A 25521-nucleotide genomic window follows, 5' to 3' on the forward strand; every position below is an offset into this window, starting at 1 on the left:
AAAAAAAAAACAGTAAAAGGGGGAAAGATTATAATCTAAAAGAAACTCAGTGGCTTATAGAAAAGACAAATCCACAGAGGAGAACATACAAATAAAATGCCAGCTTTGTTGATATTTTATTCTAAGAAAAATATAAAACACTAGACTTGTATTATTTTAAAAACAGAACCTACCATGTTTTGAGAACCTACTATATCCCAAGCACTACGCTAGACTTTTACTTGCACTATCTACTAATCTTTCAGTCATCCTTTAAGTGTTTTACAAATGCTACAAATTAGGAAAGTGAAGTTTAGGGAGGCTCCATTGCCAAATAACAAGTGATTGGAAGAGACACATTTTAAACATGGTTCTATCCATCTTAACTTGCCTAATAAATAAATAAAAAGGAATGCAATGCAATCGGTAATAGACCAAAAAAAAAAAAAAAAACCATTTAATTTCAACTTATGAGCTCATAGAGACAACAGTCAAGGAGTATAAGAAGAGCAGCAGAATGAGAAAACAGAAAGGAAGAAAACCAGAAAAGTGAACGGTACCCAGGCATTAGATCAAATATCAAGTTTAATGATCCAGCAATCCCACTCTGGGTATTTATCCAAAAGAACTGAAAACAGGATCTTGAAAAGCTATTAGCATTCCTATATTCACTGTGGCGTTATTCACCATAGACAAGAGGTGCAAACAAACCAGATGTCCATCAGTAGATAAATGGATAAAGAAAATGTGATACATACATACCATGGAATGTGATTCAGCCTTTAAAGAAAAGGGGGGGAAATTCAGCAATATGCAAGAACATGGATGAACCCTGAAATTAAGCTAAGCAAAAGAATCCCATCACAGAAAGACAAATACAGCATTAGACTCCATTCATATGAGGTGTTGAAAACAGCCAAATTCATATAATCAAAGAGTAGCATGATGGCTGCCAAGAGATGCAGGGGGGAAATGGGGAGTTGCTAATCAATGAGCAGAAAGTTTCAGTTTAGCAAGATGAATAAGTTCCAGAGATGTGCTGTACAACACTGTACCCTATAGTTAACAACACTATATTGTATACTTAAGAATTTGTTAAGAAGGCAAATCTCATGTTAAATATTCTCACCGCAATAATTTTTTTGCAGGAGGTAAACATCTCTTATCTGGACAGTGAGATCATATTTGTTCTCCAAGATTGTGAATATATTACTCACCCCTGTATACCACCCTAATTGCTAAACCTTCAGCCTCCATTGTGGAAGGCATAGCCACAGTAGGAAATACCCTTTTAACTTCTGTACCCTGGCTGGAACTGTAATTCCACACCTATTATTTGCAGCAGCCCATGAGGAATTAAACCAAGAGTTGAGTTCTAGCCACCGGTCACACGTCCTTATACCTAACTTTTCCTGCTTACATTAGCTCATCTTGCCCACAGGTGTCTCAAATATTTTTCCTGTGCATGGGACTCAGAAGGTTTCATCAATTCCCTATACCACAAATGTCAGCAATAGGAGCTAGTTATTAAAACCTTGATTTTATTGACAAGATGGCTAAAACACAGGAAAAGAGATGAACCTTTAAATGTCAGTCCCTAAACAGGGTCTGTCTACACAACTTTATAAGTGGGCTAAGTAAACGACCCAGGTCTAAGGACACACTTCTGATTGCTCACTTCTGTTCCAGCTCTAACATTCTAAGTTCAATAAACACTGCTAAGACTGATTTTTGTTTTGTCTTTTTACAACTATTACTGTGAAAATGCCACTGAAGTTTCACAGGGGGCTTTGGAGCTTAAATAGAGAGCAAGGCTGGTGTATTTTACATCTCACCCACAGAATAAAGTTTTTTCCTACAGCCTGAACAGTTTTCTCAAAGGGCCTCAGAAGCATCGATATGGAGAGATGATCCATATGAAAGAAGAGCGAAAGAAAAAATATCTTTCTCCCTTGGTCTTACCTAAAGATGGTTCCCTGCAGGAAGAAGAATCAGGGCTTTTCAAAAGATCCAATGGGTCTGTTTCTCCATGGCTGAAAATGAGGGTACCTGAGAGCCAGGAGATGATGTCAAATGGTCTGTCTCCATCTGTGGTTCTGGGACACCTCTTCAGAACACTTGGGTGTGACCAAAGGAAATATGTGTTATATATGAGATGTTCTCAGTTTAAACAAGGTGCTCCCCATTTGGTTCAAATAGATATGTGGGTTATACATTTAGATCCTCTTTTATGCCATCTATTCTAAAGTAAGGTTGAAAGCATATAAATATAGCCCTAATTTGCCACCTTGAGAAAGACACTGAAATCCAAAGAAAATAAAAATAGCTACCATTTACATCCTATGGAAATACTGCATACTGTGGCAATACTTAAAATATTAGCTATGACTCTAACTGCAACCTGAAGAAAAAACCAGCATCATTTTCTGCACTTTGCTGAAGTGGAAACATTGGTTCAGAGAGACTTGTACAAGACCACACAGCTGAGAAGTGAGAAGGTCGGGATTTGAATCCATAATTGACTCATTCCAAAGCTCTTCCCATCATTCTGAACTGCTTCTAAATAAATTGTTCCAAAATATTTGTGCAATTCTAGCACCACAGCTTATCTTTTAAAACCAAAGACACCCTTTCTAAAAGGTCTTGACCAACTCCAAATAGTCCCTTTATAGCATCATCACATCTACCATGACACAGGACCCAATACAGGTAAAACTTTCACCTCACAATTCAAGTAGAAATACTGCCCAGGGGCCAAACCTCAAAGCCATCCATTAATATGCTCTGTACTGAGGTGGCTGCCTTCCAACTAATTAGATTAAAAGTACCTGACAATGCTTCCAAGGGGATCTCAACTAAAGAGATCAATCTTTTAAACAGATAATTGGGATAATTTCTAAACAATCAAACACCTGCTCATTATCCCTTCTTCTGAGCTGAGAGTCTCTCCACTGTGCCTGAATCATCTCTGGACCTCCCATAAAATGCTGTCCTTTCTGGACCTTCCATAAAATGTGTACTTTCACAGTACGCGTCCTCAAACAGTGGGTGCAAAGTCAATTTTTACAAATGAAAGTATATTCTTAAGTTGAATTCCATGAGATTGCTGATATTTGACAAATTTTGATTCACAAAAAATGGCAATTCAAATGGTTCAAAGTAAACCTTAGGACACAGGTTCAGTTGCAGAAATAAAAGCAAAAAAAATAAAAATAAAAAGCAGCTTCTGTAGCAATAGAAGTCTCCTGCTCCCTCATCCAACTGTGCTAGTGTAAGGAGCCCAGGATGCCATGGCAGTTCCATAGTATGGAGGACCCAGGATCCTCCATGCTCATATACCTGCTGTACTCAACATGTGACATGGCAGGAGTGTACCCCATAGTCTAAAGGTCACCACTCCACATCCAAAGCCTGGGAAAGGGAGAGAAGGCAGTGGGACACAAACCTCTCCCCATAGGATCAAAACTTAGAAGTTTTCTATGCACCTTCCGCACATTTCTCACTGATCAGACCTTAGCCACATGGCACATCTAGCCACAAATGATGCTGGGAAATGCTATCTTTCACTGGGTAGTCATATCCCAGCAAAAGTCAGAGTTCTATTACTAAATGAAAAGGGAGGAATTAATACTGGGGGCAACCTGCAATCTCTGTCATACAGTAAAGAAAAGAATTGCAATTGGCATACAATGCTGCAGAGTTTCCAAGATGGATCACGTAAAATTAACTGAACTGGAAAGCTCTGGAAAAGCATCTGGAAAGATGAAAATTCAGTTATTGAAGTAAGCTCAAATTAAGTGGAAGGCAGAATTCTTGGCATATGGAAGTTGCTAAGAAGCAGATATAGAACATACATGAGTTCTCTGACGGCTTAGGAAACATCTGTCCTTTGTAGATATCGGCCCTTTGCCAACTGGTAGAGCACATGCATCCAGGATTTGCTCTCATCTTTCTCAGTTTGTAAGGTCATATTTGAAGGCACATCTTTCTCTTATTTCTGGTGCTCAACTTAGGATGGGCTTTAAAGTTTTCCTAATATGTTCATCTTGTAAGAAATGAAATGAACTCAGACAATAATTCTTTATAACTTTTCCAAACCATCTTTCAAGGCACTAAGACCCCGAGGTACAAGTGCCTCTTTCCCAGATCCCACAAGATCTTAAGCATCATATTTATTAAAGCAGTTTAAGTTGCTGGGATACAACTACTGTGCAACCAAAAAGAGCTGACTGTCACATCAGTTTGCCCCACTTTAGAAAAGTCCCGTATATTAAAGAAAATCCTCCACAAAGTTAAAAAGAAGGTAACTGGAAGGTCCCAGTGATATAAATGTAATGACATGTAAAGCAATGAATGAAACATAAAGGCATAAAACCTTTCCAGGCACCAGACCACTTGGAATTTCTCCCCTACCCTTGGCCACTACATGACACCTGACATTTTCTCAACTCAATATTGCAGAAGAACTTCACCAGAACTGATGAAAAGAACATTGCACTGCAAAGTCAAATGTGATTTCCAAGATGAATTCCATAATTACCTAGCTAAGTAGTCTCAAGCAAATTGCCTAAGCTTTCATCTCCAAGTTTCAGTCTGTTCATCTGTAAAACAGGGATAATAATAGCACCAACTTCATAGGTTCACTAGGAGGATGAAATGGGTTAATAGATGGGACTGCTCATAACAGAGCCTAACAGAGGGGGAGTACCCAACTCTTTATGCAAACTGGACTTGGGACAAGAATTAAGATACCTTGAGTGCAAATTTTTCATAACCCTTCACTAAGGCCAAAAAGGGATACAAAACCTGGAAGCCCCAGCTCATAGAGCCCTCCTTCCCAAAGTGAAATGACGGTGCTCCCTTCATCCATGACGCCTGGCAAGCTCTGCTGCAGGAAGATATAACAGAGGAAGAAGAAAGCCTTCCCCTCTGCAGAAAAAGGGAAACAAAAGTGGAAGAAAATGTGCCCCAATTTTCTCCTCTCCTCCCTGAGAAGTGAGGATAAGTCAGGGTCAAAGGGGAGCTACAGCCTTTATGCCCCACTGAACACTCTGGAAAGATCACTTCTTGGTCTGCCTCACTCACCAGCCTAGGGCACAGTTATATCACTGTAGCTGCACAGGGTAGCCAGGCTAAGAAGACCTGAAGTTGAGATTACCCCAGCCGCCCTTAATACTCATGTAGTGAAGACACAGCAGGCTAGCTGCTGTAGCAGTGTCCACGTGGCTCTGTAGCAAGGGCTGGGGATCAGAGCCCAATGTCAGTGTAGCCAGATGGCAGAGCAACCAAGGTGAGCCTGAGCCAGTGGGTGTGTGCCATGCCACTGGCTCCTGCTAGAGCCAAAGATGGAGATCATGAGTCAGTGAATCACATATACATGCAGCAGGGAACACCACTCACGTGGGTATAGGACACTGCTCCCAGAGGACAGGAGGCAGAATATAGCACACCAAACAACCTCTGACACCACGAGACTATCTGTACCACAATCCTCCCCCTGATCATCTACACTGACACCATGTGTACATTTCCTCTGCACAAGCAAGTCATAGTCTGAGATTAAAATGGTGACTACTCACCCACCTGATTTAAACACAAAATGTGAAATGTCCCTATGATTATGTGTGAAATACATAAAGATAAAATCAATCATTCATTAAATAAATATGAGTCCTATGGGGATACAGGAGTGAAAAAAATACAACTCGGTTAGCAAAATCAAACTTAGAACATGAAAATACAGGCTTTCTAAACTCTCGCAACCGTGGATAGGAACATAAATACGATGCAACTTTGGAAAATGGTTTGGCATCATCTCTAAAAGCCAAACAGGGCCTACCCTAATGAATCAGTCATTCTACTCTCAGTACTAACCCATTTATGCAAGGTTCAGGAACAAATGAAATTGGGGTTACAATCAGAATAGTGGCTACCCAGTAGTAGGAAGGGAGCAGAAGAGAAGAGGTATTAGCTGGGAAGACGCATGAAGCAGCTAATGAATTCTGAAATTGCCCTATGACTTCATCTGAGTAGCAGTAACACAGGACAGAGATAAGATATAGATAGATATAGATAGAAATACAGATAATGTAGATGTAGATGCAGATTTTGATTTAGAAATATTTTACATAAAATTTTGACATATATAAAAATGTATGACGCTACAGAGCTAAGATTTTTGCTACTTACTACATGTATTTCATACCTCCTTATAAAAGCTTCAAAAAAACACACAGACTTTCCACTTCAATTTGAGGAAGTAAGGTGTGAGAGGAATGTCCTCAATGTTACTGTGTTACCCCAAGGGGTCTGCTCTATAACCAAACTCTACAGGGCCTCATCTAATGTACCCTGGAGATAAATGCAGACTTCCCCTGGTCATCTCTGATGGAGAGTTCCTTCCCATTTACCTGGGCCACCTCTACACAAAGATCTCTAGTTGCTGTGAAATGGACAACTAGAAAAAGTTGTAGACTGCAGTGACTTGAAAACTGAATTACCTTAAGAAATTTTACTATTCCTTAAATAAAAGATCAAAATAATTATTTTAGAGATGTGTGATATGGAACCTGGTGTCGCAGAAGGCATGCACCACACATTTATGTTGAAACTATCATATTGCTTGGGCCAAATCCTGAGGGAGCTAGATAATCTGAGTCTTCAAGGGCAAAGACCATAACCAAACCCAGAATAAACCATGCTGGGTGCCCATGTGCCAGCAGCTCTGCCCTCTACCGATGACTTAATTTTCCTTCCTGCTCTTTAAGTTTTGCAGAAATATTGAAGCCAAGACTCCCTTAATACTTTAGGCTCATTAATGTTTATGCTTTTTAAGTCACAGATCTTTTTGAAAATCTGATAAAAGTTACAGGCACCCAGAAAAAAGGTATAATATATTGAATATATGTTGAGGTATCATATGTAATACTTAGTAGCTCCTAACTATGGAATTGTAAAACTACTAAGGGGAGTATGAAACATTTCCTCAATAACACAAACTATTTAGCAGGATGTAAGTGTACATTTATTTATGCTATGGCTAAAAACTGATTAGTTCCTTATATTACTTTATGTTTAGGGGAGTTATGCTTAATAAATGTACTAGTATCACTAGGCATTTCCTACAATGATCTCGCTTTATTATTTAGTGAGCAAATGAGCTAATAATTGTTTATTAAACAGAGTCCATTTCATAAGAAAAATATATTTTTGAAATATGCAGTAACAAATTAATGTAAAAGACAGTGTAAATATATTATTGATTATAACTCATTATAATTTATCTGATTTCAAAGAGTTGCATAAAGCAATAATTATAAATCTTGTTGATGAACATAAAATATATAAACGTGAGGTGTTTGACAATCACAGTACAACAAAAGAGAGAGAAAATGGAGCTATACAGGAGAAAAATGTTAAACACTACTGAAATTGAGTTAGTATTAATCTGACCTCTATTGTGACAAATGTAGATGCTAACTGTAATCCCAGGGCAGCGACTAAGAAAATAACTCAAAAACTGTTTTTGAAAGAAACAACAAGGGGATTAAAAGGCCATACCAGAATGTCTATTTAACACCGAAAGGCAGGAATGAAAAGTAGAGCAACAAACAGAAATAAGATACACAAGATAAACATAAATCCTGCCTTTCAGGTAATTATGTAAAATGTAAATAGATTTTTTTTTTTTTTTTGAGACAGAGTCTCACTCTGTTGCCAGGTGCCAGGCTGAAGTGCAGTGGTGTCATCTCAGCTCTCTGCAACCTCCACCTCCCAGGTTCAAGCAGTTCTCCTGACTCACCCTCCCGAGTAGCTGGGACTATAGGCGCACATCACCATGCCCAGCTAATTTTTGAATTTTTTTAGTAGAGACAGGGTTTCACCATGTTGGCCAGGATGGTCTTGATCTCCTGACCTCGTGATCCGCCTGCTTTGGCCTCCCAAAGTGCTGGGATTACAGGCATGAGCCACCGCGCCCAGGCTAAATGTAAATAGATTTAACACTCCATTTAAAAGGTAGAGATTGGAAAAACTGATCAAAAAATCTGACAAAATACTGTCTATAAGAGAACATTTCGATTCAAAGACACAAATAAGTTGAATGAACAAGGATGAAAGGCATAATGGCAAGTGCCTGTAGTCCCAGCTACTCAGGAGGCTGAGGCAGGAGGATTGCCTGAGCCCAGGAATTCAAGGCTGCAGTGAGTTATGATGGCACCTGTACTCCAGCCTGATTGACAGAGCAAAACCCCGTCTCTTAAAAAAGAAGATACATCATGCAAATATTATGATACCTGTATCAGATAAATTAGACTTTAAGACAAAAATTACTTCCTGAGACAAAGAAGGACATTTAATAATAGCAAAATGGTCAATCTATGAAGTAGATGAAACAAATATAGCTATGCACCTAATAAAAGAGCACTAAAATACATGAAGGATAAATTGACAGAACTGAAGAGATAGACAATTCAACAATAATAGCTGAAGATTCCAATACCTTACTTTTAATAATGGATAGAACATCTAGATAGAAGATCAACAAGAGAATAAACCAACTCATCCTAACACACATCTATAGAACACTCTACCCAACAACAGCAAAATATAATTATTCTCAAGTGTACATAGAAGATCCTCCAGGATAGGCCATATGCTAGATGATAAAATGAGCATCAATCAATTTTAAAAGAATAAGTGACATAAAATATTTTCTCCAACTACAATGGATTCACTGTGTATGTTTCACAGGAACAACTATAAGCCAATATTGGTCCCCAGGAAAGCCCTACAAAGTCTCAGGTCTCAATCTATAGTTTAGGAATGCCAGTGGTCCCCATGGTCACAAGCATTTTGTGAAGGGATGGAAACAGAAGTCTGGATACTATTTTCCTAGAGACTCTCAGAGAAGATAGTGTGTTATAAAAATCTGTAGGTTAAAGAAGCAGAATGTCTTATACAGATGTCTCATATATTAAGGAATTACAGAGTAATTACAGAGAAAGGTATTATACTATTCTTCAACATCCTAGGAGTGCTGCCATAAGCTGGGAGATCCTCCCAAGGTCTGGAGCATCTATGCTATTTATAAAGCTTTGTAACCATTATTAGATAGAGGAAAAGACTGTCTGCTACAAAAGATTCTCTTCCCTAATTTAGAATTCCTTCCAAGCTGCAAGTCACCTCAAGCTAGTTATTCCTAATCCAAGACCACCGCCTGCAAAATAATCAAGTCAATGCTCATAATTAAGTCAAGTTGCTAGCCTTAACCAAATCTCTCCCTCCCTCACTCTCTCTCTCCTTCCCTCTCTCCCCCCTCCCATGTACATTATATACCAATTTATTGGAGATACACACACACACACAAGTTAAAGAGGCAGGATGTCTTATACAGATGTCTCATATATTAAAGAATTACAGAATAATTACAGAGAAAGGTATTACACTCTTCTTCAACATCCTAGGCAGTGCTGTCATAAGTTGGGAGATCCTCCCAAGGTTTTGACCATCTATGCTACATATACACACACACATGCAATTGATTAAATGTTCATTAAATGTTAGGCATCCAAATGCAGTCAAGACTTTTAAAGAAAAAAGCATCTTTATAGATAGGTGGCATTTAAGAATTTGATAAGGGCTTTCTTTCCTTCTTTCTTTCTTTTTTTTTGGATTTCTGATGGTTTAAAATAAGAGAACTTTCAGCAGATCCATGAAAATACACTTGGTTGGAATTTATTGCTGTTGTACAAAAGGATTTTGGATGATAGTTCAGAGGGCAAGTCAGCTCAGAACCAATGTCCTGACTCTGTGTCAAGGGGGCAACTATGCCCCAGAAGGACCCTTCAACAGCTAAGGGTAAAAATCTGATCACACAAAAGAGTGACTGCTACTACAGTAGGACCATCTCAATTAGGGTCCACTTAGCCTAGTTAAATATTCAAATGATAGAATAAATCATTTATAAGGTCAATGTCTGCAGTCAATTCTCTATTCTACAGTTCTTGTTTATGCTCAAAGAGTAAGGGCAAAGAGTTAGAGGTACAGAATCTTTCTGGACTCCTGTAATCAACACACCCTTATTCCTCCTGTCTGGTGGCTACAGTTCATTCTTAGGATCTTAGCTTGAAATCTACCTTCTTTAGGTAACTGTGGTCAAATCCTCTGACTCTAGATTAGTTCCCTAGTTACATACTAATCTTTATTTTTCCCATGCATAACTTAAAATTACAATTTTTGATTAATAACTAGGTACTTAGCAGCATGTGCAAAAGTTTATCTGGCTATGAACTCCTGCTGCTCTGTATGCTCAACCAGGACAGCTCTGTCAACTGCTATACTATGAGTCTTTAGCAAGTGCTTTCCACATATAGATTCTCAATAAATGGCTCTAAATAAATAAATGAATTCTACCAGATTGACTTGACAACATAATAGATAACTATTAGAGTGTGTAAATTTAACATCCTTTACTCAATAATTTTTAGATGCCTTGATAAAAGTACATTTATGCATGGGTCTATGCATATTTTATTAAATCATTATAGGCACTTTAGGATAGTAAAAAAAAGCACATATATTTATTAATATGTTAAAATTGTTATATGTTCAAGCTCTTCCCATTTATGAACTCACCTTTCAACTAAATAACTGCATGACAGTAAGATGTAAATGGCTTAAATGGTGGTTTTCCCATTTTTGTACATCTAAGTACCTTTAACGTGATCAAAATTTATATATGATTATCACACAGCAAATATTTGAAAACTAGGAACTTATCCATGGCTTTACATGACATCATTCCTAGGAAGGGATTTGGTCAATTTGTGTTCAGGAAGTACAGCCAAACAGTACACTTAAATTTAGATTTCAAATCAATAAGAATGACATTTCAGCATTTCCATGTCGAAAGGACCCATAGATTCAGTCTCAGGAAATCATGATTATTATCACTTTAATTTTGCATGATGCTGTACAGATGGTCTTACTATATTCTTTCATGGGTAAATTCCTTGAACTCTGTAGTGACAGCATTTTCATTATGTAAATGTTAGCCATTACTGAGAATGTAGGAAAAATTATATCTGCAACACAAGAAATCTTTACATCTTTTGTCCCTTTTACAGGAGCCCACCTGGCCACTTATTTTCTTAGAAGTTCTATGCAGGTGGCCCCTAGTGTAAATGGCTAGAAAGTCTTTTAAAACTGAGTTTGGACAGTAAGGAGGATATTTCCAGACTTTAAAATACCAGAAAAATGCATCATTTATTTTATCTGACAAAGGGCTAATAACCAGAACCTACAAAGAACTTAAACAAATATACAAGAAAAAAACAAACAACTCCATCAAAAAGTGGGTGAAGGATATGAACAGACACTTCTCAAAAGAAGACATTTATGCAGCCAAGAATCATATGAAAAAAACCTCATCATCACTGGTCATTAGAGATATGCAAATCAAAAGCATACCGAGACACCATCTCATGCCAGTTAGAATGGCGATCATTAAAAAATCAGGAGACAACAGATGCTGGAGAGGATGTGGAGAAACAGGAAAGCTTTTACACTGTTGGTGGGGGTGTAAATTAGTTCAACCATTGTGGAAGACAGTGTGGCGATTCCTCAAGGATCTAGAACTAGAAATACCATTTGATCCAGCAATCCCATTACTGGGTATATGGCCAAAGGATTATAAAACATTCCATTGTAAAGGCACATGCACACGTATGTGTATTGCCGCACTGTTTACAATAGCAAAAACCTGGAACCAACCCAAATGTCCATCAATGATAGACTGGATTAAAAAAAAAAAAAGTGGCACATATACACTGTGGAATACTATGCAGCCATAAAAAAGGATAGTTAATGTCCTTTTCAGGGACATGGATGAAGCTGGAAACCATCATCCTCAGTAAACTGACACAAGAACAGAAAACCAAACAATGCATGTTCTCACTCATAAGTAGGTGTTGAACAATGAGAACACAGGGACACAGGAAGAGGAACATCACACACTAGGGCCTATCGGGTGTGGGGGGACTAGGGGAGGGATTACAGTGGGGCAGGGGGTGGGAGGATGGTTGAGTGCTAACGTTAGGAGAAATCCCTAATGTAGATGATGGGGGGACGAATGCAGCAAACCACCATGGCATGTGTATGCCTATGTAACAAACCTGCATGTTCTGCACATGTACCCCAGAACTTAAAGAGACTCTTACTCTAAAACATATATATATATATATATATATATATATATATATATTTCTCCTAGAGTACTTCACAATATTCTTTTGTCTGAAATTTAATCATATATAGGTATTATGTTACATATATATATATATATATATATATATCACTATATATTTGTATGTATGAATACACACACATACACACACACACACACACACACACACACACACACCCTTAGATGAACTGTAATGGGCCAAAATATAGTCAACATATAGGAATGGATGCCAGAGGTCCTCTAAGGTAGTCTTTTTCAAATTGTGGGCTTCAAATCAATTTAGTATGCCCCCAAAATAATTTTCTTAAAAGTAGAAGAATGGGGTGGAATGAACTAGATAATTCCAGGCACAATGTGTGCAGACAGATATTGAATCTTTCCTAACTTTGGAACCCTCGCACTATGAGCAAATATTAGGGGAGGGGGAATTTGTGTGTGTATATACACAAGTAAATTTGAGAATGGCTTACATAATTTGAGAATGGTTTGTATAATGTTCATGGATATTCATTTGTAAACAGCTTATACATGTGGAGCTCATGTATACTAAAGCTGAGTCTAACCCAGGAGAGAGAAGGAAGCTTCCAGCCCCTGTCTCCACCCTAAGACCCACTGGTGAGGGCACCCCATGTGCTCTTGCTCCCTGCAGTGCTCATCCAGGGATAAGAGTGGTATCCAAATACAGGACTTACATTAGGGACTCTTTCTCACAAGGCTGTAGTAAAAAACATTGACTCATTTAAAGATGGGAAACTCACCATGGGTTCCTGAAATTATCACAAGAGGCAGGGACCCCAGGGAGGAGTAAAAGATTCTCATAACAACTGGGTAGGAAGGAGAAATCATTTAATTTGAATATTTTAAAAAATGAGACCTAATTTCATACACCAAGTAAAGAGGGCCATATTGTTTATGCAAGTATTTCAGCTATGGTAAGTTGTATTGGTCTATTTTTAAAAAGCTAATTTTTAAATGTGACCAAATATGTTATGCTTTAAAGGAGAATGGTAACTTTTATTAATGTTAAAATTTGAGTTCCTACAGTTCTTATTCTCTATTGTACACATTCCTGGAGAAAGAAAGATACATTAGTATATATATGTTTTTGTTAATAGAAAAGGCAGAAGAAGAAAGCTTTACTCTGCTAAGAATGTCCCCATAATTATTATTTTTAAGTTTCGAAGTTTCTATCACAGCCAGAGAAAATAACCCTAGTGGAAAAGAAGGCATAAGATTTGTAAAACATAGAAGCAGGCAACAAAAGAAATTTCAGATGATCTGACAAAAAAGAAACACCGATATGCCTCAGAGATCTGGTCTCTGAAGCGTCCTTGGAAGTAAATGTGGTCACATAAACTACTCTTCTATAGACAAGGCCCCAGACCTCACAATACAAATCTCCTTGACAGAGGAGGGTCTTCCTTCTCACATTCTGTTTACACACACACACACACACACACACACACACACACACACACACACCATCTACATGTTTCTTCTTGAGAACAAAAAATGCAGGCATCAGCTAAGTGACAGTTCAAAAAGAATCCAAATATCACATAACCAGACAAGCGGAAGGAGACGACATTGTTTCCTTACGGTAACACTCAATCAACAATGCATTGAAGCACATGACACTGCCAATATTTGACTGTTCGACTTACAAATAGGACGAGTCCACATGATTCAGCCTAATATTTATAGAGTTCCTACTATGTATAGAATCCATAAGGATAATTATATTTATTGTACTCTTTTCACAAAATGACAAAGCAAGTGACTGTGAAAACCTTATGATAATTTCACAAAAGCCACAGAAAGAATCATGTGGAAGGATTCTTTAAGACAATATGTTTGCAGGAGTAGGAAGTTAGCGAGTAAGGGCATGAAAAAGGTAAATCAGTACATCATCACTGAGTACATACAATTCACAAGATATTTGGTGAATTGTACCTACAATTTAGTTGGGAAGATGTAATGCATGAAGAAAAACTGCATCTAAGACAATTATACAATAACCACTTGGGACAGAGAAAATGACATGAAGAATATCAAACTGGACAGGTACTTAGAATTTAAATAGTATAACTACCTCATTTAAAAAAAAAAAAAAAACTAAAGCTTTAAGAAGTTAGTCTTTTAACATGCCAAAAGTTATCCTGCTCACTAGAGTCATGGTAAAAAATGTTTAAAGGCAGTGCTTCACTGATTTATATATTGCATAGAGGTCAAAGAGAGTTAAGACCAAATGCCACAGAATTTCACAAATAGAAGAAGATGGGGAAAAAAAAATCCCAGAGAGATCAAATATTTAAATAAAAAGGCATCTGGTTAAATATGACAGGCTGACTACATGTGCTTATTTTCATCACATCCCAAAGCCCAACCAAAACGACAGTAAAGGAATAAAAAATTATGAGCATACAAGAACAAGAACAGGAGAGGCAGCATTAGTGAATAAGAAAGTTCCATACATTTTACAGATGCTAAAAAAGATGGAAGAATGGAAGCAAATCAGCAGAACAGAGGAAACCACAAGAAAAAAAAAATGTGCCTGTATAGGAACAATCAATGAAAAAGCAACCAATTCTCACTGCACAGTTACACATGCAAACACACTCAGACTTAGGACCTGGTCCCACCACATACCATAGAAGGTAAGAATGAAGCACAACACTGACAACAGGGGACAGTTTGAAATCCTGGGAATAATAAATAAAAAATAAAAATAAAAATAAAAGAAATCCTGGGAATAAGGGATACTTAAGATTTCAGGTGCATTCCTCAACCCCAACACTGGCAAAAGAAGCCCCAGGATGACATGTATGCAGCAGATCTACTGAAAAATCAGCCCAGATTGCTGCAAAAGGGCAGAGGCATCCAAAAAAGATATCTTCAGGATGAGAAAATGAACAATTACATTATTTGATATATTGAACCTTGAACAATAGTATTTATAAACATTTGACAGATCTGATGGAGCAAGAAGAAACAACTTTTTAAAGTTCATTTTTAAAATAAGCAAATTTTTTAAAGCAAGGCAATTATTAACTCCAGGAAAAACAAAAAGCTGCATAAAAAACTTAAACTTCACATAAGACTTCATGAAAACTTTAAACTGCCACTCATCAAAGGGTACCACTAAGAAAGTAGAAAAGCAAGGAACTATCTGGAAGAAAATATAAAGGACTCATATCCTGAACATACAAGGAAATGCAAATCAATAGGAAAGAGACAAGAAACCCAAATAAAATACTGGCAAGAGACTTTAACAGATATTTCACAAAAGAAGATATCAAAATTACCAATAAGTACATGTAAAGGTACTCATCAGGGAAAAGACAGTAAAGTAGTTTAAAAGGTATGAACATAAACAGACAAAGAACAGGAAAGGCAAGAGAAATGATAGGTATCTGGGATGAAAGAAATGTTCTGTAACTTTTCTGGGTGGTAGCTATGCAGATATCCATATACATAGAAACTCATGAAGTAGAACACTTAAGATCTGTGTTCTTTATTCAATAAAAATTGGACTTCAATCTTTAAAATGTAATCTTTGGCAATAACAATTTTTGTTTCAGTATATAATTAGTGGAAGAACTAGAGAAGTAAAAAAGCTAAATCTACCTATCTTCACCAAACATTAAAGATCAAGAAATAGCTGTATAAGCATATTTTTGAGAAATCTTATGGTGAGCACTATTGCCTCTGACAAGATTGAAGGTTGAGGAGGGGAACAGGGGGCTTCTGTTTTTCTTATTTATTTAAGTTCTGGGATATGTGTGCAGAATGTACAGGTTTGTTACATAGGTATACATGTACCATTGTGGTTTGCTGCACCTATACAACCCATCATCTAGATTTTAAGCCCCACTTCAAACTATACTACAAGGCTACAGTAACCAAAACAGCATGGTACTGGTACCAAAACAGATATATAGACAAATGGAACAGAACAGAGACCTCAGAAATAACACCACATATCTACAACCACCTGATCTTCGACAAACCTGACAAAAACAAGCAATGGGGAAAGGATTCCCTATTTAAATAAATGGTGCTGGGAAAACTGGCAAGCCATACACAGAAAACAGAAACTGGACCCCTTCCTTACACCTTATACAGGAATTAATTCAAGATGGATCAAAAACTTACATGTAAAACCTAAAGCCATAAAAACCCTGGAAGAAAACCTGGGCAATACCACTCAGGACATAGGCATGGGCAAAGACTTTATGACTAAAACACCAAAAGCAATGGCAACAAAAGCCAAAACTGACAAATGGGATCTAATTAAACTAAAGAGCTTCTACACAGCAAAAGAAACTATCATCAGAGTGGGAGAATAATTTTGCAATCTATCCATTTCACAAAGGTCTAATAATATCCAGGATCTACGAGGAACTTAAACAAATTTACAAGAAAAAAACAACTCCATCAAAAAGCAGGTGAAGGATATACGGTTCTTCATGATAAGCCTTTTACTAATACTTAATTTTTTAAAACTGCACACATAAAAATGTTAAACAAATATTAAACATGGGATTATTTATATAAACATGGGATGGGGAAGGCCTTTTAGAGATGCCTCTGTGAATATCCTTTGTTTTGCCATTCCAGCGTCCACTCCCCTTTCTGTACTCTGAGTTCCCTTCCTCCTCCACTAAGAGTCCATATCATTCAGGGGAGTCTTCATTCCTGGCTTTAGCACTGGCTTGTGACTCAGGCCCAATTCAACCAGTTCAGCCATGGTCTTGGCCCTTGCTCACAGAGGTGTTTTTTCTTCCAGAGATAGGCACAAGGCCCATTTTGGGCCAGTGAGAGTTACACCAAAGAGTTCTGCAAAAATGTTGAAGGAAAGATATGATCTGCATATACTTTTATAAATATGTATGTATACGAATATGTATATAGCTTAATATAATAAGATATTCATATATCTTATATGAATATATAGATTTCATTCATTAAAAGCTAATTTAAATTTATATATACAAGAACCATATATAAATTGTTAGATATTATTATTATTAGCAATTAAATTCCCTTTTTCCTTAAGCCAGTTTGGGTTGAGCTTTCTGATACTTGCAAGTAGCAGGATCCTGACTAATTCAACCACGCAAAAGAGAAACCAGACAAAACCAACCAATAGATATAAGTAGATATACATAAAACATCAAAGAAACATTTTCTTTATCAGTAGAAACCACGAAACAATCTAAAAGTAAACAGAAAAGGAAGAAAGAATGGTTGTAACCCTTAGGATTGATAAAATTTTTGCCCTTAATAATAATAAAATGGAGATGCTACAGAAAATGGGCAAAAATATAAATGCACAGTTCAGGAATAAAAATATAGGAATGCAAAAAAGTTTGCTTTTTAAAAATCAAACAAATGAAATTCATCAGGGACAAATTTTATCCAATGACATTGTTAAATATTGTTTTAAATTCTATTATCTAGAGTTGGCAAGTATCTCATGGACTGCTGATGAGAATGTAAATTGCTACTCCTTTCTGGAAGGCAATTGAGCTATAAAAAAATTGGCAAACCTTTGACACAATAAGTCTTCCAGGAACTTATCTAAGGAGATAAAGCTGTGTGCAAACAATCTCCCTACAAATTTGCTTATTTACTTGTATTTATATATAGAAACACTGGAAAAATGAATATTCAAAAGATAAGGTATTCAGTATAATCCATATATTCAAATAGTGTTCAGCAATTTAAAATACTGATGGAAAATATGTACATGTATAGAAGGATGATCATAATTATGATGTGAAATAAACAGGTTGCCAACCATATAGTATGAGCCTGTTTTAGTTGTATAAATACTTACATACACACACAGAAAAAGATCTACTCATATACACATCAAATGATAGTAAAATCTCTGGGTGGTAGAATTATGTGTTTCCTAATTTGCTGGAGATTTTTTTCTGCTTATATGTATATTTCAGCCTTGTGGGGTTTTTTTCTGCGGACTAATATATTTCAGCCTTTCTCCAATGAATCTTCACTGCCTTTCGATAAGAAAAAAAGTATTTAAAATTCATAAAAAGCCATAAGTCACCTCTAAAAGTGATTTCAGACATGCAGTTGGAGCCTAAGTGTATGCAAGCTTTCAGGTGGCGCACAGATGATAAGAAAGTCAAGGGAGTGGACTCTCTTTTAAGAAAATTTGGTTGTAAAAACAAGAAGCAAAGGGTCTCAAGGACAAGGATGGTCTATAGTTATTGAGATGAAGAATCTGCTCTCGACAAGAGGAAGAGGCCGAAGGTACAGAAAGAGGGAATCACGGGGGGAAATGTCTAATGGAGCCTCTGACAGTAACACACTGTGCTTTCCGTTCTCCAGCAGCTTCTATTTGGTCTGGGCTGCTTTACCTGGATGCCCACATGCCCCCTTCTCTTTGTGCCAAGCATATCCTAATGCTACACAGACTCAGAAAAGGGGGCAGAACTCACCCTGGAGCAGAACCTATACTCTCAGCCTCTTAGTGTCTGAACCTCCTACACGAGGTGCGACAGGCACTTTTCATCTGCACTTTTCCCCAGGGCAGAAAATAGGATGCTTGAAGTCCCCAAGAGGGTCTCTTTCCCCCACTCCCATAGAAGACTGACCACCATCCACAACTGCAGTTACAAAGTACACTTGACCTTGATTGTGAAAAAGTGAGTTTTGACAATTCATAGGACTTGAATGCTCTGTTAAGAGAGATTACATTTTCTTTTCATTTATTTTGAGCATATTAACAGCTGGTGACCTAGATTAAGAAATAATTCGATATGTGAAAAGGCAGACCATATCACTAAATTCCTTCACAGATGGAAAGTGGATTCAGTGAAAAGCCTCAGACTAAAGAGTGAAATAATTACTTGGAAGGCAAGAGGAGGAGTACCTACAAGCGGACAAAATGAAGTGTGGAAAAGGGATGACAAAACCTGGCCCAGATCCCAAGACCAACAGATCCCTGGCTACTTTCTGCACAAGTAACCAGGGCCTGGAAGGGAGCAGGCAGCCTTGCTAATTCAGCTGCAGAGGGAGCAGCAGGAGGAGGATCACATTAGTTCAGGATAGGCTTGGGTAGATATTAAAAGAAATACAATCCTCTTACTGCATGGAGAGTGTGCATGTGTGGAGAGAGGGAGTAGAGGCAGCCACCAAGCCTCTGCACTTGGGGACAAAAGGGATCAGTGCCCACTCTGCTCAGCTCCTTGGGGTCAGCCAAGACTGTGAGGCAGCCTGAGATTGGGTTTCAAGAGAGAAATTCATTGCCATCCTGAGCAACATGGCAAATCCAACTTCCAGTAAAACAGGAAAACACTAAACACCCCATATACTAGCGATGGAAAATACTGCCACATGAGAGAGAACACAGTTCAAGTGATACCAATCCTGGGGCTCGTTAGCTGGTGTTGATTTTCAAGGGCAATTCTCAAGCTGCAATATAAATGAAATGTCCTTTGCTCAGGACACAAATGAACACCTTAAGGCCGTCAGATACAGCAGTCACCAGGGAAGCCAGGCAAGCCTGGTGCCTGGTACAACACCCCTCCGCCTGCTTGGGGCTGTGCTTGCTATGGACCTGGGTTTCATTCATGCACATCTCTGGGGAAGAAAAATAAATTACTGTGGGCAATTTACTGAGGAATTTGCAAAATACCAGTGAACCCAATCTGTGCAATCTGGATTTTTTAAAATGCAATAAAATGTCCTTTTTTTGTGCAGAAATGTGCAGAGAGGAACTATTAGGTTCAGGTCATGTTTATTTTTGACCTTCTAAAGAAGGACACTGGCGTCAAAAGGGACACAAACATATGGACCAAAAATAAAAGTGTGTGTATCTGGCATCTCTGTTTTGAACTCCAGAATTCACGAGACAGCACTGTGTGGTCACGATCCTGCCCTATTGGTCCTGAGAGATTTTTGGTGCTTCTCTGTTAAATCGTTCGTGTCTACTGCACTCAAGTAGCCACAGAATCCCCCCCAGGAAGGACGGCTGCCGCAATCTCCCGCCCCGACCTGCGGGCCGCGTCCCCGCGAGCTGCCTGCGGGCGCGCTGGGAGCCGGCCCGGGGAGATGCGGGCCCGGGGAGATGCGGGCGCAGGGAGATGCGCTCTGCTCCGGGCGCAGCTGGCGACCCGCCGCACCTGCGACTTCCGATGCCCGGCTCGGGGCCGGGAGAGCTGCCACCCCGGGAGGGCTCCGAACTGGATAGGTCCCGCGCGTCCCGGGCCGGGGTCTGCGGGTCCCAGGCGCTCGGTCCTCCCGACCCGCTCCCCGCGGCGCCGCGGTCGCGCCTTGCTGCAGTCACCGAGCGGAAGGCAGGGCGTCCCCGCGTCCCTGGCCCCGGCCCCGCTCCGCAGCGCGCCGCACCCCGAGGCTCGGGCCCCGCACCGCCGCAGCCGGTGCCCTCTGGCCAAGCCCCTGCCCCGGCCGCCCGCCGCTGACCTTTTCCTGCGCGCGGTTGAGCCGCTTCTGGACGTTCTTGGCGAAGATGCCCGTCTTGATGTCGGCCATGGCTGCGGGTCCCGGGAGCTGCAAGGAGCAGAACGCGCAGCGGGGCTGGCGGCGGCGCGGAGGAGCGTGAGGAGGAGAGGGCCGAGCAGGGGAGGAGCGGGAGAGGCGGCGGGGAGCCGCGGAGCGCGCGGAGGGGTGAGGGCGGGGCGCGGCGGCGGGACGGGCTTAAAGCGACAGAGCGGGGGCGGGACGCGTCGGGACTGGCTGTGACTCCGGGAGAAGGGGCGGGGGAAGAAAGGGAAAGAAGCCAAGAAAAAGAGAGGGAAAAGCCAGAAGCCAGATTGTGTCCGCAATGATGGAAGAGTGTCGGGAGGAGAAGGCGAACCAAGCCAAGCAGAAGCCCCTGGGCCCAGAAGCAGCTTGGGGTTCTTTCAACGCGGTTTGTGTTGGGGGAGAGTGAGAGGCCCTGATTCTTTCCAGCAAAAAAGAAACAGGGGAGAAAAAACGGGAAGAACCCTGGGAATGTGGAAGCCAGCTAGATTGGGGCTGCTCTGAAGTGCAGGTGATGTGCTGGTCCCTTGCTGCTCTCAAATGTCTCCTGCTAACAGAGCCTCCTCCGTCCACCCTGGATGTTGCAGAAGAAGGTATGGAGGTCGCCCAACCCGCAGGAGCCTCACAGCCCAGTGAGGGAGCCTGGCTGGAAAACCAACCGAGTCAGAGCTGCTGGAGAGAGGCGGGTGGAGAGGAAAGCTGAGAGGAACCATCGCTGACATTTGTTTACACTTTAAAATAAGAGTTAGCAGGGTGGGGAGGTCCGCGTTGAGAAGGGCCAGCTTCTGGAAAACAGGAGGTGTGTGCCATCTCCAAAATTCCTGTGCTGGGCAGAAACCTTAGAATAGACTCCTCAAGAAATGGTGCATGGAACAGTCAAGTCCCTTATAGCTTCTCATCAACCATGGAAGACACAGGCCCCCTAACTTGCTGCTTCCTTGGAAACCTTTTGGCAACCTTAACAGGGCCTCGCCATCCCTGTTATTCTTACTTATACTTGGGAGAAGTACGAATAATAGAGATAAACCTGCCCTATACCCAGAGTTCTTGTTGGCTCTGACCAGTGGTCAAACTATCCGTATTCCATTCTCACTGAGAGTGTGAGGAGAGGAAGTCAGGTGGCACACTGCAAACAAAGGTCAGAAGTGAGTCACTCACAGTGAATCCTGAGTCCAGGTGAGCATCCTACTGTACTTCTGGAGGAAACTGTTACATTGGTAGACCTCAGCGAGCTGCCACCTGGTATTCACTCTTGTGTGGTCCGGTAATCCTCTCACCTTGATTCTAGAATGATGCAATGGCCAGCTTTAATCAACAAGACGTGGTGAAAGTGACACCATGCTAATTCCAGTCCCCACTTAGAAACTAGGCAGGTTTTGCACTCTGGCGATTCCTGTGACACCTTATAGGAAATTCAGCTAATTCAGCTACCCTCCTGCAAAAATAAAGTACAGTAAAGTAAAATAACAAGGAGAGGCCATGTGGAAAGGGAGAGGCCCTGAGATTACTCAGAGAGCAGCCAAGATGTCCCAGCTGAGCTCATTCCCCAATCAGTTCACTGGCTGGATGCAGCCACACAAGCAACCATTAGCAAGACCAGCAGAAGACCCACCCAGCTAATCACAGCCAGAGTGCAGAATGGTGAGCCAACAAAACAGTTTTTATGAGTCAATCACTTCTATAATGCTCTATTATAAAACAGTAGGAACCAGGAACACCTGCTCTGTGTGCTTGACTCTTATTTTCCTAGGGTAAATATCTGCCCCAGTTTGCTTAGGAACTAAAAAATTTCCAAGACACAGGACTTTTAGTGCTAACATTGGGAAGGTTCTGAGCAAATTCAGTTGAGTCCTACTTCTAACACTCTAAGTAAACAGAATTTTACTTCAGAAAGATATATTTTTAAAAAATTCACCATTTAGTCAACATTCAATGAAAAACACTATGCTCAGAAACCAGTAATTTGAGTGACCTCCCTCAAACAGGGGCCTTTGGGGCTGTGATGGTTATAATACTGAGTGTCAACTTGATTGGATTGAAGGATACAAAGTTTCAATCCTGGGTGTGTCTATGAGGGTGTTGCCAAAGGAGATGAACATTTGAGTCAGTGGGCTCAGAAAAGCAGACCCATCCTTAACCTGGGTGGGCATCGTCTAATCAGCTGTCAGTGTGCCTAGAATATAAAGCAGGCAGAAAAATGTACAAAGAGAGACTGGCCTAGCCTCCCAGCCTACATCTTTCTCCCATGTTGGATACTTCCTGCCCTTGAACATTGGACTCCAAATTCTTCAGTTTTGGAACTCAGACTGGCTCTCCTTGCTTCTCAGCCTGCAGACTGCCTATTGTGGGACCTGTGATCATGTGAGTTAATACTTAAAAACTCCCCTTTATATATATATATGTGTGTGTGTGTGTATATATAATATATATATATACACACATATATAATATATATACACATTTATATATATTATATATACACATATATATTTAATACATATACATTAAAAACTTACATATATATATATATATGTAGTGGAACCTGGTGATCATGTGAATTAATAATACTTAAACACTCCCATGTATGTATATATACATATATTCCATCAGTTCTGTCCCTCTAGAGAACCCTAATGCAGGGGCTGCAGAGCCTTAGCTCCACCTTGGGATCTTGACCATGAGGATACAAGTCACAGAATGCTGGAAAACGCTAGAAGTGTTCTAGAGAATGCAGTCCATGGTCATTTTTTCACTGTGAACCCCAGAGCCACCTGCACTGGTTTTAGACACAGCTCCCTCTGCAGCTCCCTCTGCAGACATCCCTGCTCTCTGTCAGGCAAAGGACAGGAGTTCCGAGTAGCAGATTTACTTTTTCTGTGCTTCCTTAAAGCCCAAGCCCTCAATAAGAGCCTTTGTCTATCCTGCAATTATTCCCACCCCACTCACCCACATTTTTGGAATTCAATAAGTATACTTTAAAATAAAATTGCAAATAGTTAATTTTTCTTATTATTCAGATGTCCAAATCTAGTTCTGTAACGTGGGTGGAAAAGGGAGGCTGTCATTTCTTGATTATTCTATTTGGAATACATGCTGAGCAAATTAAAAAGTTGTTATGTGCAAACTATTATCAAAACATTTCACTCCAAGAAACCAGTGTCCACTTTCAGGTTGCCAGGTGGCTTATTCTAGCCATTCTGGAATGTTGATTAAGCACTTTAGCTGATATTTAGTATCTGTTCTGTAAATATTTGTTGAAAAATGCATGTATGCATGAGACTAGCTCATGAGCATCCATCATTCCAGACATGATGATGCCTGGAATGCTAGAGGGGAGAAAGGTACCCACTCCTTAAGAACCCCGAGCTAGGACTCATGAATTCTTCCCCAACACCTCTTTAGAAACCTAAACCTGGCATGTTGGATTTGTGAAGATGCTCACAGAGTAGATGAACCTAGCTTGCTTGCCAAACCTGATAATGCAGATAAAAGAGACCCTTGAAACGTGCCAATGTGTAGCTTGGTGGGTCTTTATTTCCATTCTTCAATAATGCTACTGGAAGAGAGGTTGGAGGGGAGTGAAGGTCCCAACTACAATGACTTTAAACATTGTTATTCCATACAGCAGAGTCCTTCACACAAAACGTCATGTAGGACCCAAATATGTTAAGCAGATGGGCCTCTCTGGTTGCAGAAAGCGTTGAGTTCCCAGAGCCCCACCCATTAGGCCACTGTTTACTCTAATGGCCCGCTGCAGAACTGTAGCACTGCCCTGCCACAGGAAGGAGGCTACAGGACAAGGTGATCTCAGCAGGATCATTTGACTCCGAAGTGGTAGGACCATGCTTTCATGCATGCTTCCTTCATTCTCCAACCATAGGAGATGCCCACAATTTCTTGATGGCTTGTACCTCTTCCTAGTATTGGCTATCCATTTTTCTCCCCCTTCAGTCAAGGAAAAATATGATCCATCCAATCCCTATAGATTTACTGTTAATGAAAACTAACCACAATTCTGTCTAATTTCTGGGACAAGCTTAGACATCAAATTATATTCAGTATTTATTTTGGTAGGGTTCACAAAAAGTATCCCAACACCAACCCTAGATTTTCATCCATGCAAGGCAGAATTCCTGAGTCAATTTTCACTTCTGATTCACCTTCCTTCCTTCTAAGTTGCACTTCAAACTGGCTGATAAGTCAAAATGTGAATTATGATGGATTTTGATAATAGAATAGACCCAAAATTACTACTGTATTATCACAGAACTCATTTTCTACATGTTTTAATGGCACAGAAGTTTATCTCTCCTATCTTTGTATCTTGGCAGCCCAATTTAGAGCCTTTGGGGATTCTAGGACCTTGCTAACACCCATAAGAATTATACTGTAACACAATATTTAATGTGATTTATATGCTAAAACATTCCAATTAGCTACAAGTTTTTTTTTTTTCTAATTATTGGGTTCTTTGTATCATTGTATAGATAATCAAGGAGACATTCCATTTAAACATTTGCTGGAATCTAATTGAAATTGGGGTCTTAATCAAATTATGACTACTTGTTACACTTATCTTTTTGTTCAAAGACTCAAATAACTTGTATTTTCTCTCACAAATGTTACTTGAAAATGGTAGTGTAAGTAAGACGTTTTTCAAAAATATATATTGACTGAGTATTGTGTACATTTCAGGTGGAAACCATCAAATATAGAATCAGTCATATCTTCAAATTAGGCCAAGTATGTACATATTAGTTCCACATATATTTTTACTAAGT

At 39.7% G+C, this 25521-nt stretch overlaps 1 protein-coding gene across 4 annotated transcripts in view; it reads right to left on the reverse strand.

Annotated features, from left to right (window-relative positions):
* Window positions 1-20952, reverse strand: part of AMPH (amphiphysin) — a 245485-nt gene extending 224533 nt beyond the window's left edge. For all 4 annotated transcript variants that reach the window (XM_017519465.2, XM_017519464.2, XM_037735196.1 and 1 more), the window contains exon 1: window positions 20681-20952. In XM_017519465.2, coding sequence (XP_017374954.1) covers window positions 20681-20749 — 69 coding nt within the window. In that variant the 5' untranslated portion in view covers window positions 20750-20952. The remainder of the gene's footprint in view (window positions 1-20680) is intronic.
* Window positions 20953-25521: the final 4569 nt, after the last annotated feature.

This window comes from Cebus imitator, unplaced genomic scaffold (assembly GCF_001604975.1).
Source record: "Cebus imitator isolate Cc_AM_T3 unplaced genomic scaffold, Cebus_imitator-1.0 Scaffold749, whole genome shotgun sequence".
Taxonomy (NCBI): Eukaryota; Metazoa; Chordata; class Mammalia; order Primates; family Cebidae; genus Cebus; species Cebus imitator.